This window comes from Mastacembelus armatus, chromosome 11 (genome assembly GCF_900324485.2).
Source record: "Mastacembelus armatus chromosome 11, fMasArm1.2, whole genome shotgun sequence".
Taxonomy (NCBI): Eukaryota; Metazoa; Chordata; class Actinopteri; order Synbranchiformes; family Mastacembelidae; genus Mastacembelus; species Mastacembelus armatus.
Window position 1 is genome coordinate 17,979,939 of NC_046643.1, and position 17,430 is coordinate 17,997,368.

Sequence of the window (17,430 nt, forward strand, 5' to 3'; positions counted from 1 at the left end):
TTTCTGTTGAGTTTTGCTCCCAACGTCGTAATTAAAGTCTTTATTAATATTTAAATATCCCACAAAGCTCAGTATTTCCCTTTAATATCCCCACTAAGAAAAAACAAAGTTATGTTTTTATTTTTTATTTTTTAGACCCCACAGTTTGTTTGTATGGTTCCTGTGTTCAACAAATTTTCTCAACAAGAACGTGCTCTACCAATTGGTTGATCTGAATGTTAAAAGGATATTCTGGTTCTGTTGTCTCCATCTGTAATCTGACATCATGCATGGAGTAAGAAGTGTTGTGTTGAGTGATTTTTCAGTATAACTGGGAATAAAACATAATACCCTGCACTATTGTTAAGAAGAGCATCCCTATGCTCTGTACCTGGAGTGAACCTGTTTGTAATAAAAGACACAAATGAAGTTGTTGTCATTCTGTGAGAGTTACTCCTTTATGGGAAATACACAACTGGAAATGGAAATCCATAAGGCAGCACAAATCAACAGAACAGGTCAAAAACACTGAAATACACACATGATATACCCGGCATGGCTAGCTAAGTGGATAATGCCTGTGTGACACAATAGTCGGTAGGCTACGCAGTTTGCACTACTTTTTGGAGGATTTATGCCAGTGACACTGAAGGAAGGTTATATTGCAGCTAGTAAAAAATAGTACACCTAGACTATGGTCTTTCCAGCACCAGGCTATGTCAGAGGCTATGGAGAAAGTGGACACACTGTCTACATGAACTGAAAACTCAGTATTCAGGTAGGCTACTTGTTGGTCAATCACAAATGTGTATTGTGTAATCTAGATAATGAGCCTCCCAGATGAACCTTGTGGCCAAATCTAAAAGTAGTTCAGTATCTGTTGTATCAGCAAACAGGGTTAACCTGCAAAACTAGCAGCATTGGTTTGCACTTAAAGAGTCTCTTAGGATGGAGTCAAATTTCCAGCCTCTCTCTGGAAAACCTGTCACTTTGTTAATGAGATCACCTCCTGTCAGGTCACAAAGGAGGGTTTTTGTAAAATGAAAATGTCAAGAATAGAATTGAAAAGTCGAAGAACCTTTTTCTATCTGCTCTTGTTGTGAATCTTTGTTTCTGCGCTCCATCGATGATGGCTTTTTACGCTCCTCATGCACGCAGTTAACGTAGAGTTAATCAACTCGTTGTTGTTTGAACTAACTCTGTTCACCTTTTCTAGAACCAGTTTCCCATCTCAGTGTTCACCCACTCAGAGCTCAGTTAAGTTCAGGGTTTGTTAAACCTACTTTCTGGAATACACCCCAGATCTAAATAATGCAGGCAGATTAATTTTTTTCTCATATTTTTTCTAGACAGCATGATGGTTGATTTGTCTAAAACAAGAACAGATAAGACAGAGATGTTGTTTTCTTCCTCATGCTTGGGTTGTTCTTCTGGATTTTGTGTACTTTTATGGATGAATACATAAAGTACTTTTACTGGAAGTTTAAACAAAGTTGAGCCAAGTGCCCTCATGGTGACACAGCTTGTATCAATGTGAATCTACCTGACAACATATCTTCTTCATTTTTTAAATTCTTGGTTTCAATGCTAATGAATAGAACCTGTCACTGTTCACACAGTCTGCAAATTACTACATAAAGAGTATTTATACTTCAACACTGATTTTTTAGGTTGGTGCATGAGCAGAGTGGGCCTTTGGAGGTATTCCAGAAAGGCTTAGGGTTTAGTGAAAACTCAGAGTTGTTTAACCCTGAGCTGAAGGAAACTCAGAGTTTTCTGTTCAAGAAATGGAGATCTTTTAAAATTGGAGTCACTTACTCGCTTGGCATGTTTTCATTAAGAAACTCTAAGTTTTATTTTCTCATTGATACAGTTCTTATCTAAGTGCTGATCAGAGCACAACAACTGTCAGACATTTGCGTCAGGAGAGACATAAAAATCCCCTTCGCCAAAATGTCTCTTTACACGTGTCTTGTCTTTGTTATCAGTCAGTCAGTTTTAGGACAGCTCTCCTTTGATGTACAGTGTGGACTTATCCTCAGTTCAGGGTCACAAGGGAAATTTTTTCTTATTTTGCATGTTGAGAACAAAGTTGGCATCTCAAGAATAAAGATAAAGAGAAGAGAAGACAGACTTTACAGGGCAGAGCCAGGGCAGGCTGGATATTTAACATACAATGCAGGGGAAATTGTTTTTATTGTCTGTGATATGTCTTGATAACCAAATTCAGGAACTGAGGTTGTGGTCATAGCATAACAATGCTAAAGGACTAGTGTGGAACAAACAAGAAGTAGAACAAGGCTAAAAAGCATATAAAATAATTAGATATTACAGTAAGTTTCACCATTGAAAATGTCTATGTATACATTAAAAGTAGAAGAAGAGTACACATAAGAACGGGTTGTGACGATAACATAAGTTCCTGTTGTGTTCATCTGAACTCCTTGACCTGCACAGCTTGTGTCACATCAAAAAGGTGCTGGGCTCAGTGCGATACAGCAGCTAACAAGATCAAAAAAGGTGAAAGGGGTGAATGGTTCACTATTGTAGTACATGACTTGTCAGTCAGAATATTTTATTACCCATCCATCCATTATCTATACCCCCTTATTCCTTAACCAGGATCCCAGGGATCTGCTGGAGCCTATCCCAGCTCTCTTTGGGTGAAAGGCAGGGGTCCACCCTGGACAGGTCACCAGTCCATCACAGGGCCACATAGAGACAAACAACCTCACACACTCACACTCACTCCTATGGGCAATTTAGAGTCACCAGTCAACCTGACATACATGTTTTTGGACTGTGGGAGGAAACCAGAGGACCTGGAGAAAACCCACACAAGCACAGGGAGAACATGCAGACTCCACACAGAAAGGCCCCTGATGGGTTTCAAACAAGGAACCTTCTTGCCATGAGAAAAACAGAGTGCTAACCACTAAGCCACTGTGCTGCATTTTTAAAACCTATGTTAATTGTCTCTCACTTGTGAATCCTCCTCCATCCATATTTCTCTCTCAGTGAAGGAGATTTCTGTCTCTCTTTGTTCTCTTTGATAAATCTCTTAATTCTCCAACAGCAGCTATAGACTTTTTTCCTTATTGACTCACAGAAATGTTTAGGTTTGGGTTCCTCCAATCACAGCAAATTCTATGTGGCAATATTTATTGGAGTGCTGGAGGAAATGAGGACACAGGTGAAAAGAGCACAGATTAACACAGAGGTTACTGTAATAGTCTGGTACCTCAGATGTAGTGATATACTGATGCTGTGGAAGGTCACATATGTCCCATCCTTGGATTGTTGTTCTCTGCAGTCTCTTAACTCATTTGTCCATTTGATTCTAAGGCACCTCACAGTTCAGCACCTGCACACACAATACTTGGCATCAGATTATCTGACGGACAACATTCCTGTGTATGACAAAACATTGTTGACCTTTGGGTTAAATGAACATCTACACTGCTGCACAAAGAAAAACAGAGTGTTTCTTTTTCACATCCATAATGTCTCATTGTTGATTAAAAACATCTCTAAGAATCTTTATTCCTTTGATCCTGAGTCTATAATGTGGAAACAGGGCCACCTAGAGTCCAAGTCACACTGCCCATACTTCACTGTATCAATATTCATTTTCATTAATTAGAATGGGCTGATTTGTTGTCTTTCTTATGCTGCTAGTGTGTATTGACTCCACAAGACTCTGCAGACAGTGCATCTGCATGAACAACTACTGGATACTTTCATCACTTTGTCTATGAAGCTAGTCCAAAAACATGCAGGAAACATTATGATACTTTTACTGTATTTGTTAACATGAAAAGACAAAATTAATTTAAACCTGATCGTAAAAGGTGTTTTTTTGGTCCACCCTTTGAGCAATACTTATTTGGTCTTCTCATTACTTTAAAAATGTTTAAACTTTATGAAGCTCATGCCCCTTTTGACCCAGCTTGACTCTCCAGATGTGTTTTCTCTCCAACAGGTTCATTGTGCTGCTGCTTATTGGGATGTCTTGGTCTCCTCCCAGTCTCAGGTGAGAGGCGGGACACTGAGCAGCAATATAAAGCAGCACCTGGACAAGACATGTTATTGCTGTTTAGACAGTGTAAAACACCTGACAACCTATTCTGACCTCTGACAACAGGTGATCTGACTCATTTTTAAATTACAGTCTCCATTTTATTGTCCTTTCATTTTCAGAAACATCCTGAAGTAACACTGTTTGGTGCTAAACAGTTTTTCCACAGCTGGACCTGAACAGCAGCCTGCAGGTGAGGCAGCAAGGACTCCTGGGAAATGGGGTCCGCGTTGAAGCCGGTACCTCTCGTCCTCCTCCTCCTCGCCCTTTGCTGCAGTAAGTAGCTGGAAAAAACACAGTTATTACAGTAACTATGACGGTTTGAAATTGTGTTTCCTTTTTGGCACAGTTTTCATTACACAAGAAAATAAAAACATGACTAACCACCTGCCAAGCCACTGCTCAGGTACAGAAAAAATCTATTTCATATATTTTCAGGTGCTCAGCGCATTAACTACATATCTCCACGTTATGGAAGCATCAATGGAGCAACACGACTCACCATTTCTGGAGACGGTAAGAAACAGACTCCTCACAACAAGGCTGGTTTCAGTTTTGACACTTTAGTTTGTGCTAATGTTTAGTGTAAATTCATGATGGTAATTAAATGTAAGATAACTTGGAAACTTATTATTGTAAATTCAGTAACGAGTCTTTAAACAGAGAAAGAAACACTTCAATTAACTAGATTTTCTTTATTTCCTCCCTGACTGACCCCTTTAAACCAGAAAAATACATTTGACATGTTGATTTTAAAAACATTATTATGGCGTTTTCTCCAGGGTTTGCCCAGGAGCGCCAGTTCCAGCTGAACCCAGGAGACGACACATTTGGAAACCGTGTGACCCTGGTGTCAAACACCAGGTCCTTCCCCTGCGATGTGGAGAGAGACTCAACTCACGGCAACCAGATCCTGTGTTACACCAGGTAATCTACAGACGTACACAGTCACATATAGGCCACTTGATGTATATGACTATTTAACATGATTCATTTCTCCATGTCAGAGCCATGCCGAGTGATTCCTATGTGGTCCACGTCAGTGTGGATGGTGTTCCCATTCCTGACAGCAACATATGCTACGGCTGGTACTGGTATACCTGCACCTTCTATGTAAGTTTGCAGCTAATTCAACACAGACAGCTTTACTGACTGATCTAACCCTCTAATAAAAACCAAAGAAACATCTTTTAACATTCTGATTTGCAATAGAAAGAGTTGAATTGATCTCAGCTCACTGCAGCTGAGTTTGGAAAAGTCTTTCTGGCTGGTTTTTTATATTATTTTTAATTATTACTTTAACTCTCCTCAGACTGTCTGGTTTCGCACCCCCACCATCGACTCTCTGAGTCCACTCAGTGGACCCCCAGGTACAGTCTCTACTTTCACACCATGTGGTGATTTTTCAGAATCTAGTTTGAACTTTGACTGAAACCTGCCTCAAAATCCCTGCAGGCACCCTGGTGACAGTGACAGGACGAATCTACACCGACGTGTATGGAAACAACAAGGCCGTGAGCTCAAATGGCCTCAAAGTCAGATTTTTGAGGTATAAAAATAAAACAAAGGTTTTTCAAAATGTTCATATTAGTGTGAAGCTTTTTGTCTGAGCAAATGTTTTAGTTGTTTAAGACAAAGGAAATTTCTACTGCTGTGTTTTTACTACTTATTGTAAGAAAATGTAAGACACAAAAAGCTTATTTTCACAACCAATTCAACTGAAACATTAAATGTATGTGTTTGAATTCAAATCATAAAAGATGATCTTGTTGACTGCAGAGCCTACATGGGAGGAATGCCTTGTGAGCTGCTTAAACCACAGTCTGATGAACTGTAAGTGCTTTGTCCAAATGTCCATTAGAAATGAAACCACAGTAAAAACAGGACAGACACTGAACATATCAAGTCCAGATATGTTTAATAGCAGCTTCAGCTACAAAGACGTCTCTTAAATGAAACTGATACAAATGAATTGATAATTATTTTAGTTTTTTATTTAGTATTTAATTTATTTCTGATGTTTCTAAAGGTATGGCCTTCGTCTGGAGTATGTGAATTCTGAATGGGGATACATGAGCTGCAAAATGACAGGGACATATGTTGGTAAGATGGTTTGGTTCAGAATTACAGTTTCTCTTAATATGGATTCATCAAAAAGATGATTTTTAGCCTGTGCAAACAATAATTCTGTTTTGTTTCCAACAGGGCATCACAACCTGAGTTACATCCTTGATGGTGAATATGGAAGGTAAAGCAGAAAAACACATCATGTGACTTCACACTAACTTATCACAGTTTAGCTGCAGTTTTAGATTTGTTTAAGACTTCCCTTCATTCCTGGTCACCTGACACAGTCCCCAGCCAATCACACACCTGTTCCCAGTTTTCCCACCTGTTTCTCCTTTTTTAAACCTGCCAGTGTCACATCAACATGTTTCTGTGCTTTATTCTTCCTTTGCCATCTTTAATGTCACGTCATAGCACCTGCCTGCATGTCTACACTGGGTCCTACGTTAACCTGAAAAATGCCTGCATACAAACCTAAACACAGCTAAAACATGTATAAACACTGAAAGTTAAAAACTGATCCTGAAGAGCTGATTTCCTGGTGAAAACTTTTTTCACTCAGCTCTAACAGTTCATGATTTTCTCTCTAATCTTTAGGAGTTTACCAGAGAAGTATCTCTACAGAGTTTCAGCTTCAGCAAAACTCTCCATGTTCCAGACTTATGCAGGTACGTCAGACAGTAAGACTTTTATTCACCATACCTGTGGCTGATTGCAGAAGTAGCTCCTCTGTAGTTTTTATTCTTGCTACAGTAAAAAGTGTGTTGTTTTTCTTGTTCAGAGGTGACAGGAGTCTCTCCATCAAAGGGTAGCATCATGGGGGGAACCCTGTTGACCGTCCACGGCCGGTTCTTCGACCAAACCAACCAGCCTGCACGTGTTCTAGTTGGAGGTAATCATCACCATCTGAACAGGAAGTGACCAAAAACAGCTGCAGCCAGTTTCTGTCTCTGTGACCACTGCTGGTACTGTGGAAACAAAAAGTGTTCAGCATGTCTACATGAATGTGACGTGTCTCCGCCAAACAAAGCTCGAAACATTGTCCTGATTGTTCTGTCATGCATGTTGATAATCTCTTCCATCACATGATGTGTAAATACTTTGATAGAGGAAAAAATTGTCTGAATGCTTAGAGACACAGCAGACTGTGACTGTTAGAGCTCATGATTAACGGTAAACCAAGTCACTTTTATCACTTTATCTTCATGATTTAAATTTAGTAAAAGTAAAATCATCCAAGTTAAACATAAATTCAGATCATCTGTACATTTTAAGATTTTAAGGGATTGTCTTAAATTAACATGCTGAACAGAGAAGAAAATTACTCTCATACATGTACATGAGTACACGTTAGTTACAGTCAACTATACTTACTAATAGTACTAATATACTTACTATGTCATTATATATATAGATTACATACATACACATACAAAGTGTATAATACCAGTTTATTGTGCAACTAAAGTACAAATATGTATTTTTATTTACTGTTGATTTATAAAATGAAAAGTCTTTATATCAGATGAACTTTCTTTGAGGTGCATCAGAAAATCCAGCAAAGCTCAGGTCACAGGTGAAGCTCAGGTTAACTTGGTCACAGAGGAGGGAAGATAATGGCAACTGTGGGTAACTACTCTGCTCAGTGTGACACTTTCTGTCTTCAGGCCTGCCTTGTAAAATCCAGAGTGTGTCTGATGACAGCATTACATGCAGAACTGCAGAGCGCCAGGTGAACAACATGACCATCTACCCAGGTGAGAACACGCCTCCTCTTCCTGTGTCTTTTTGGCTTTTACTGTGATGCAGATGTTTGTCTCCACCTGTTCTGTTCCTGTGTCATCATCTGAACTAATGAACATCAATTCACAACTTGATCAATGGAAGAATTTACAGGATTAGTTGTACTTGACCACAAAGCTCTTTTGAAGATAATGATAAAGATAAAGATATCAGCTGCTTGAACAATCACACCAAGAGAATTATTTCTGTATTTTTAAATAATTAGATGAGTAAAAAGAGCACACATGTCAGACAAGCTCTCCTCAGGGTTTGGTCCATGTGGATTTATTTGAAGTACACAGTGTAGAATATGTAAAACATGTATGTGTGTGTACTGTATAAGAATAAATTACAGCTTCCACCCATATGTTGAATAAAGTCAGATTATTATCGACCGTCTATAAAAGCTGTAAACAATATGTCCTATAATTTCCCTGAATTACCTCCTGAATTCTTGACATAAATAAATTATTGAAATGATTTTCTCTTTAAATTCTTTAAATTTCGTCTCAAGTTGTTTGACTCATTTCACTTTTCTCTCTACATCTTTGTCTAAACCCAGGTGGCAGAGGCTTGAAGATGGAGGTGTGGAACAACACATGGCCCAGTTCCCTGACTGATATTTGGAGCTACAGCAAGAACTCAACTGGATACTGGACTCAGTGGATCGACACCATGCCGTACGTCTTTCCACCTGGATTAGACGCATTCACCTCACGGTCCAGAGGCTTCTTCGTCCCTCCAGTCAGTGACAACTACACACTGCACTTCACCTGCTATCCCAGATGTGAGCTCTACATCAGCAACAGCAGCCTGCCTGAACATAAGGTATGAAACAAGAGTTTAGTCTAAATAAAAAACATCTACTGAGGAAATGTTGATTTATTGTGGAGGTTTGTGATAAAGTGATCTTTATTTCATTACTACCTAGAACATTTTTTCCTTCCTCCACTTCAGGTCAAAGTTGTGTACCAGCCATATTATTACTATTACACACAAAAGTCTCAAGTCCTGTCTCTAGAGGGAGGAAAACCGTAAGTATGGTTCTGTGTTTAGCTCCTGAAAACCACAAATCAGTCCTTCACAGTATAACACAGTAGCTGTGAACATACTGAAGTTATTTTAAATTGTTTTTTCTGCAGCTACTACATAGAAATCCTGCAACAACAATATTACGGTGGAGCTTACATCAACATGGGCTTGTTCCAAGAGGAGAGTGATTTCACAGAAGACCAGACAGACGATGCTGTGAATGAGATTCAACATATTGTGGCTAAATATGACGTGTATGATGAGGAGCAGGTATGTACAGTGTGTTTACAGTAAACACAGCACATCACTGCTACATAATAAACTGAGCTTTTACTTTGAAATATTTAAATAATATTTAATTCCTTTTCCAGCTTTTACTTTCCTAGTGTGCTAGCTAGTACTACAGTTAGCACTATTTACACCTGATGATCCAGGTTTAACCCACATCTTCTCTCTGGGAGGAGTTTAAAGTCCTTGTGGCCAATGAGGAAGATGCTTTATTGAGTAAATATAGTAAAGTTGCTTCAAAACAGGCCAAATAGTTTCAAACAGTTAAAGTTAATAATAAAACAGGCTGATTCTTATCTTTCTGCCTGTTGACCTGGGGTCCACCTCGTTCTCTCATCTTCACCGTTCCTCAGGTGGTGACCTTTGGCTCGTGGCCCACAAGTGCTGATGCAGTCAGAGAGGTCCAGACAGTGAACGTCAGCCGCAGCTGTGATAGTGATGATTGTGTGAACACCTTCTTCAGCCTGGGCTACGAAAATGCAAAGACCGGTTGGTGTTTTAGAATGAATTCATTTGAAAAAAGAAACTGGTGCATTTGTATCTCGCACTTCAATTGTACTAAAGTACTATGAGAAAATACAAATCCCTGAACGTCACAATGTTGGTACACAAGCACATGTTGTACATCTGCATTAAAGACAACCACAAAACTGCTGCTCCAGACTAATCAATCTGCAGTGCACATGTTGAAGAGCGTGGTCTTTCTGACCTTTAGGACCAATCCCAGTCGGTGCCTCAGCAGACACAGTGGAAGCAGCCTTGAACAGCCTTTGGTCCATCAAACCCGACACAGTCACGGTCACCAAACAGGACGACAGCCAAGGGTCTCACTACACAGTCACCTTCAATTCTGACAGAGGTGAGGACAGACTGAACAACCACCTGATTTCAGATCAGCTTCACCCTCCAGTTCCTGTAGAATCAAATCAGATTCAGCAGATGCTTCACTAACAGACTCTTATACTACATGATGTCACTGCACCTGATTTCATATGTGGTTTCAGGGGGAAAGTGCAAAACATTGATCATGTGTCTGTCTGGATTGCAGGTGATTTCAAACCTCTTCAGTTTGAGGTTTTAGACTTTGACACCAACATCACTGTCACTGAGATTATCAAGGGGAGAAGCAACATGAAGACCTTCACTCTGCTCTGGGGGGGAATCCCTACGAAGCCCATTGCCTTCAATGCAACTGATGCTGAGGTCTGTTTCCTTAAAACTTATCAACGAGCCTTATTATTCCCACTTTGGTTGGAAAATGTTCTTAGGTTTAATGATGTTTAAAGAAAGTTTCTAACCTGCCACTTAGAATCCAGAAATCCATCTAAACCAATCCATATCTCTGTAAACAACCACAGTGAAGTAATAACTTGGCTTCAAATGATTTGGTCAGAACTGATTTTCAGTTTGGAAAGAACTGATTGCAAATCCTGCCAGATAGAAGCTGTAGGAACAATGCTAATGGACGCCTTGTGTGACTGTGAACAGGTGCGGTCGGCTCTGGTGGAGATGATGAGATCCGAATGTCCCAGTGAGATCCTGACCCCTGAAGGCCCCAGTGTGAAATACTTCAGAGACTTTGAAAAAGACAACTATCAGGTCAGTGGGGACAAAAACAGAAAGTGGTTGTGTGTTAAAGAGCTAAAAACAGTGTCCTCTTACTGTACGTCTTTGAACAGCATCTGATTTTAGATTCTCTATGTTTCCTCACCAGTTTTATAGTGACAGAGGGACTCCTGTGCAGAACTCAGGTTTCTGTGGACTGTGGTCTCTGAAGAACGCTCAGGTTCTTTTCTGGGAGAACTACATCACAGAGTCCGGTGCCACTTATGGACCAGTTGCACTGAACCAATACCCTGTGGTAAAACACACAGCTGCTTTATTGTTGTGGAGTTTGTATATCTGGTTTGTTTGGCACAGATCTTCTAATGGAAATCTCTGCATTTGAAAAAATCATTGATTGATGTTTGGGAACCTGCTCTTTGTTCAAATCATGATGCTAATGTTCAGCTGTCACATAAAACATTTTGAAACCTTTTCCATCTCTTTACTTCCAGCTTTGCTTTGCATACAAGGGAATACTGAAGGATCAGGTTGGAATGACGTTTACTTACATCGACACCAAGGGCCAAACCAACACACAGACCATAAATATCAACACTGTCTTCAATAAAGGGCCCAAGTCAGTAAAAACCATAGAGGAATTAAAATTTGTCAGGTACATGCAAACACTGGTTACAAATCAGTTTCTCTATAAAATACAAAAACTGTTTCCTCACAGCTGGAGTTACAAGTGCTTGGACCTGATGAGCTCTGTGGAAAATGAATACATCGGGGGCAAATACAGTCTGGTGGCTCTTTACCTCTACAGAGATAACTCTGGTGCAGATTTCTATGTTGATGCTGTGTACATTGGAAAGACACGCCCCACAGTTGATGAAAACGGTACACAGTTCTATAATAACTGTAGTTTAAGCAGTCTGATTATATTGTGAGAGTCAGCCTGAGCAGATGTTGCTCATTATTACCAAGACTTAACTGTTGAGCAGTTTAATTTAATGATCTGTGTTGTGTCTCATAGCTGTTCTCTACATGAGGAGGCCCCCACCTTTCGAAGACTCTGGTTTAACCTTCAATGCAATCACAGTTACCAAAGACACATCAGCTGCTTCAGGGATCAGCTATAACATCAGAGCAACGCCACCTCAGTGTGTCTTTGGTTTTCCACTGCTGGACATTGGCTTCTTGCAGGTAAGAAGGTCCATTTATGCAGACTAGCAAGGTCATATTACCACCTACACATTCCTCCTCTGGAGCAGTCCGACTGCAGAACTACATGGACGTAACATCCAGTTTCCAGTTAAGGTTCATTTAGATATTTTGAGCCAGGAAACCAAATGTGGGTAAAGGCTGAAGCTGAAGTCACATGCTGCTATTTGATTAGACACTCCCAGAAATACTGAGCTCCCTCCTGGATATTTTTAGTGACACATTATTTTTCAGACTTGACACTAAAACACATGAAAGGAAGAACTTTTAGCTGGTGATGTCACGTTTTGAGGGGGGGTTAAATTAAGGACCAATGATGCATCCACTCTGGTACTCCAGGTTCAAAAACAAGGCTTTATTCCAACAAAACTCGAAACCCCAAAACAAGAACGCAGGAAAACAGGAGACGAGATATTCAAAACAAGAACGGGAACGAGAACAACAGAAAACGTGAGAACATGAAAACCGAGGGGACAAGACGTGGGACCTGGGACACACACACTGAGGTCACACAGGCCTACAAGGACACGGAGACGAAACAGGGGTTCAGACACACCAGGAACACACCATACACAAGGGAACAGAGCATGGGAGTCTGGGTCTCACACTATGGGGGATGCACCAGACTACAGAGAACATGAAACACAAGGGGAACAAGGCGTGAGGGTCTGGGTCACACACACAGGGGACTCACCAGACCAAAGGGAAAACATGAACAAAGCAGACAGGGACACCAGAGAAACAAGACATGAACAAGGGGACACCAGACACCAAGAGAACAAAAACATGAATACAAGAGACAGGGCATGAACATAAACACATGGGTTGGGGAACATGAACCAGGGAAACAAGACAAGACTACTTAGGGAACTAAGAAACATGAACACAAGACAACTAAACAAGAAGACCAGACATGGTGTAGGAACACATATTCAAAGAGAGGCAGACAACTTAGCTTGAACCTGGGAAAACAGAAGGGCAGTCAGTGACTAGAAAGAAACTAAGAAATCCAAAACACAGAGAAAACAAGTAAGCTGGCAGCATGGCAAAAATCAGGCATTCATGGCATGGAATGTGAATCTCTGAACAGACAACCTAGCAAAAGAAACAGTGAGGTGAGGGACAAAACAAGGCACAGGTGAAAGCAAAACAATAATCAGGTAAACGTAAAGAGAAACAGAATGAAACAAAACAAGATCCTGTCATGAACTTTCAAAATAAAAGCAAAAGGAAGTCACAAAATGCAGGTCATGACAGGTGATGTCTCAGAACGGTCCTGGATGTGTCTCAACAGATCACACTCATGGACTTCTGGACTGGTGCAGACTTAAATCTGACACATTCTGTATCCACTGTTTCCTCAGTCTGCGCATTCATTGTGATTTTTTAAATGTTTTGCATCTATTAAATGTTTTATTTATTTACTGATTGTTTCTATCAGGACATACAGCAGTGCCACATGGCACAGTATCTATCGTCCAAGCTAATTTGCAGTGACCATCACCTCAGTAGGTCTTTACACAAATAGACAACCTCAGCAAGACAACAACAACACAACTGGATAAAATTCATATAATGATGCAATAAAAATGAAGTCACATATAAACTCCAAATGATTCATGACTGACCCCAATTCAAAGGCCGTCTCAACTTGAACTAAAATAAACCAATTAACCATCTAATATTGGTGGAAAAATGCAGTTTCAGTCCACAGTATGGTGATGTTAGGACTGTAAGAACACTAACCTCTGTCTTTGTCCACTGTCCATTCTCAGAAGTCCAACAGCAGTGTGGACATGGCTGAGTTCAGGGAAGGAGCAGCCAACGTCACCATCACTCGCCTTCACAGAGCCACCCCTCCTCTGAACGGCACCTTTGATGTGGAGATCTACGGAGGCCGAGCTGCAGGTACCTGAGACGACCACGTGTAGTTTTATATCAGCTTGACTGGTTGAAGCAGTGTAACACAGAGAAACATCACTTCTGCAGGGAAGAGTCTAACACAACAAGTTCTTGTTCCCAGGTCTGTCAGTGGGCATCAGTGCACAGGACCTGAAATACGCTCTGGAGGGAATCCCAGGGATGGGGAAGGTCAGCGTCACATACGAGGGAAGTTGCTTACAGTCGAGCTGGAGGATCAAGTGGCTCACAAACCCTGGAGACCAGCCTCTGCTCCAGGTCTGAGTCCACACGTCTCCCCTCTCTTACTAAACTCACACCGGTGAAGTAATAATAAGAAGAAGGGTTTATTTCTATAGCCCTGTTTAACAACATTACTTACTAAGTAAGACCTTTGGTACTGCAGCTACAGCAGCAGCAGTCAGTCCTAGTATTACTGGTATTAAACCATCCTACAGGAACAAAGAAACAGCAGCTTGGTCCTGATTGTGATTCACTGTTTTACAGATCGATGCCTCATCAGTTATTGGTGAAAACCCTGTGGTTTCAGCCCTTGAGACACAAAAGGGAGGACTGTTGAGACGAAGCCTGACAGGAGATTTCTTCCATGTCTGGGAAACCAAACCACAGGTACAGCTGTGTTCATAAACTCTGGGCACATTTGGTTTTGAGTTTCAGCATCAGCTCCCAACTCTGGGCTTTGCCCACTGCTGATCACTTGATGGGTTTTCCTACTTTTGATAACATCCAGCAGAGCAAGTTCTACTTTTTGTCTGCACAGTGCTGCTGTGTTTGTAGAGTTTGTGCTTCCAGTGAGGATTTAATTCACTTCTTTACATGCAGCTAAATACCTGCTTTGTATTGGAGTTATGCTCTTTTATACCTCAGGAGATTCACATGCAGGGGATTCATGAGTTCTGTGTTGTTTGCAGGTGGAGGTCTACATCAATGGCATTCCCTCCAAGTGTTCTGGTGACTGTGGCTTTGACTGGTCTGAGGACACGACTCCAGTTGTGACAGGAATCAGCCCGTCTCAAGGTGAGCTTCAAACACACTGAAGCTTCTTTCATTTATGACTAATTAAAGGAATAATTCACTGACACATAGATGATCATTTAATACAACTCAGCCCCTTCATGTGGCCAAACAGCAAAACAACAGCTGTCATTGAGGCAAAGTCTCCATTTAAGACATACATGCAACCAATTAAATACTTTTCCAGGATCTAATGGCCTGGGGACTCTGCTGACTGTCACTGGGACTGGCTTCAGCAATGAAACTGCCTCCATCATGGTGGGAAAGGCAGCGTGTCAGGTGGAACGGGTCAATGGTGAGTAAAAGATATTCTGAAATACTTTGTCAGGTGTTTCAACATAGTTTATGTAGTATAATGACCTACATGTTGTGAATTATATTACAGCTACTGCTCAGGTGTGCAGACTGGGCAGTGCCAGTGCTGGTACCTACCCTGTGTCAGTCAGCTTTCCCTCTCTGGGTAACGCTCGATACGCAGACGGCAACAACCTGCAGTTCACCTACCAGCTCATTGTTTCTTCTTTCTCCCCACTTTCTGGAAGTGTGGCAGGTGGGTCGCTGCAACATAGAAAACAGAGATAACGAACTGGGGAACATCAAACCAGCAGAAAAGTCACATTGGTCATAAAGTTTTCAGGAAATATCAACAGCAAATATTCACTGTTCTTTATGCTGTAGTTAGAGTAGTTACTGTGATATTCTCTTCTCTCACAGGAGGCACACTGCTGACAGTGAGTGGCTTCGGCTTCAGCCAGAACACCACAGTTACTGTGGGCAGTGAGGAGTGTGAAGTGGTTCATGCAAGTGACACTGAGCTGAAATGCAGAACACCACCAGTACGTGCACAGATCATAAACCACTTTATTTTCCTGCAGAGCTCAGTCATTGAGAACTTACTGAACACTTGTTATTCTTGTTTTAACTAAACATGAAGACACGTCTTCTTCTCTGTCAGACAGTTGGGATCATTTTCTAACTAATAAATGTTTCTTATTTATTTAAGGGAACTGCTGGATCACAGACGGTCACAGTGTTGGCTGGAAACATGAGTCAGACCTCCAGCAGCTCCTTCACCTACAATGAAAACCTCACACCCCAGATCTCAGGCCTCAGTCCACAGACGACCACTGTGTTTGGTGAGTTGACTCATTTCTTTCAAACCAGTACTAAGTATTAATGTGTCTGTTCTCAGTAATGGTGTAATGGTGTCTGTTTTCAGTTCTGTCTGGGTTATTTAGTCTGTACTGGCCAAAGTTGCTGCATGACAGTCGCCAGGAGAATAAATTGTTAGTGTTAACCTGGTGACAGGTGCTAGTTATCTGGGCACTGACATGACATACTCATCTTCATGGTGTGTTTTTGGTCTCATGTCCTGTAGGACGTAACATTCTCACCATCCAGGGTTCGAACCTCGGGGACCGAGACAACAGCAGCGCTGTGTTTGTAGGCGGTAAGGAGTGTGTCATCGTGCAGTGGACGACCATGAACATCAGCTGTGTTCTCCCTGTGCTGCCTCCTGGCCTCTACCAGGTGGACGTACAGGTGGGAAACAGTGGCTACCCCCAGACCAGGTACAGCTACAGTGCTGTGAAAAACTATTTGCCCCCTTCTTGGTTTTTATTTTATTTTATTTTATTTCATTTTTTGAATTGAATAGAAATAAAACAAAGGTACCTGTATGCTGCTTGTTAACAAATCAATTTAGAATGAATCTACAACAGTCTGCAAAATTAGTTAAAATGATGTGATGAGTTGTACTGTCAAGCCAGGAAACAGGGTTCATCTGGGACTTTCTTGGACTCTTTGTGTTTTTTGTTTTATAGCAACGGTGTGAACACCACCATTGAATACATCCTGGAAATCTACAGCAGCTCCCCATTGTTTGGTTCTTCAATGGGAGGAACCAGGCTGATTGTTTCTGGCTCTGGTTTCAGCTCCAACACCTCTGACAACAAAGTCTCTGTTGGTACGCAACATGAAGCCCAACAGTTTAAAAGAGACTTACCAGAGTTTCTACCTCAACAGATGGTTTAAAATGATCACATGTAACTTTGTGCAGCTATAGAAAAGCAGTAATATAGTGCAAACATATCAGGATTTACACTGTACATGGTCTCACTTACATTTGGTGTTGGTTTGTGGTGCTGCAGGAGACACTGGCTGTAAAGTGGAGGTCGCCTCAGAGAATGAACTGCAGTGTGTTGTGCAGTCGCAGGAGAAAACCTACATCGTCACCAACCAGGGATTCGATCAGAGTAGGTTTCTGTTTCAATCCTTTATGCAGGTGTAAACCTAAATGTGAACAGGTTAAAACAGAAACAGGATTAATTTACAGAAAACTCCTACAACTAAGAAAACCACAGGTTAAACGTGACAGCACATAGAAACAGTTTCAAAACCAGCTTGACCTCCTTTTTACCACAGGAAGCTCTATTTCAAATAGGAGTCACAAAGTCCTTCAATTCATTGTTTGTTAACATTAGATAATGAAATCTCTCTCC

The 17,430-nt window shown here is 41.0% G+C and overlaps 1 protein-coding gene across 1 annotated transcript in view; it reads left to right on the top strand.

The window, feature by feature from the left end:
- Nucleotides 1-3,544: 3,544 nt before the first annotated feature.
- The window catches only part of LOC113126296 (fibrocystin-L-like), a 34,804-nt gene continuing 20,918 nt past the window's right edge, over nt 3,545-17,430 (top strand). The window contains exons 1-36 of the mRNA XM_026300269.1: nt 3,545-3,595; nt 3,962-4,012; nt 4,227-4,296; nt 4,496-4,573; nt 4,840-4,984; nt 5,065-5,170; nt 5,370-5,427; nt 5,513-5,606; nt 5,837-5,890; nt 6,087-6,160; nt 6,263-6,305; nt 6,722-6,792; nt 6,906-7,016; nt 7,792-7,881; nt 8,469-8,734; nt 8,864-8,940; nt 9,049-9,208; nt 9,580-9,715; nt 9,942-10,085; nt 10,275-10,429; nt 10,715-10,825; nt 10,941-11,087; nt 11,284-11,408; nt 11,508-11,671; nt 11,808-11,977; nt 13,771-13,903; nt 14,019-14,173; nt 14,402-14,524; nt 14,827-14,932; nt 15,117-15,224; nt 15,315-15,479; nt 15,644-15,765; nt 15,933-16,065; nt 16,308-16,500; nt 16,753-16,895; nt 17,080-17,184. Of these exons, the coding sequence (XP_026156054.1) occupies nt 3,545-3,595; nt 3,962-4,012; nt 4,227-4,296; nt 4,496-4,573; nt 4,840-4,984; nt 5,065-5,170; nt 5,370-5,427; nt 5,513-5,606; nt 5,837-5,890; nt 6,087-6,160; nt 6,263-6,305; nt 6,722-6,792; nt 6,906-7,016; nt 7,792-7,881; nt 8,469-8,734; nt 8,864-8,940; nt 9,049-9,208; nt 9,580-9,715; nt 9,942-10,085; nt 10,275-10,429; nt 10,715-10,825; nt 10,941-11,087; nt 11,284-11,408; nt 11,508-11,671; nt 11,808-11,977; nt 13,771-13,903; nt 14,019-14,173; nt 14,402-14,524; nt 14,827-14,932; nt 15,117-15,224; nt 15,315-15,479; nt 15,644-15,765; nt 15,933-16,065; nt 16,308-16,500; nt 16,753-16,895; nt 17,080-17,184 (4,237 nt within the window). The remainder of the gene's footprint in view (nt 3,596-3,961; nt 4,013-4,226; nt 4,297-4,495; nt 4,574-4,839; nt 4,985-5,064; nt 5,171-5,369; nt 5,428-5,512; nt 5,607-5,836; nt 5,891-6,086; nt 6,161-6,262; nt 6,306-6,721; nt 6,793-6,905; nt 7,017-7,791; nt 7,882-8,468; nt 8,735-8,863; nt 8,941-9,048; nt 9,209-9,579; nt 9,716-9,941; nt 10,086-10,274; nt 10,430-10,714; nt 10,826-10,940; nt 11,088-11,283; nt 11,409-11,507; nt 11,672-11,807; nt 11,978-13,770; nt 13,904-14,018; nt 14,174-14,401; nt 14,525-14,826; nt 14,933-15,116; nt 15,225-15,314; nt 15,480-15,643; nt 15,766-15,932; nt 16,066-16,307; nt 16,501-16,752; nt 16,896-17,079; nt 17,185-17,430) is intronic.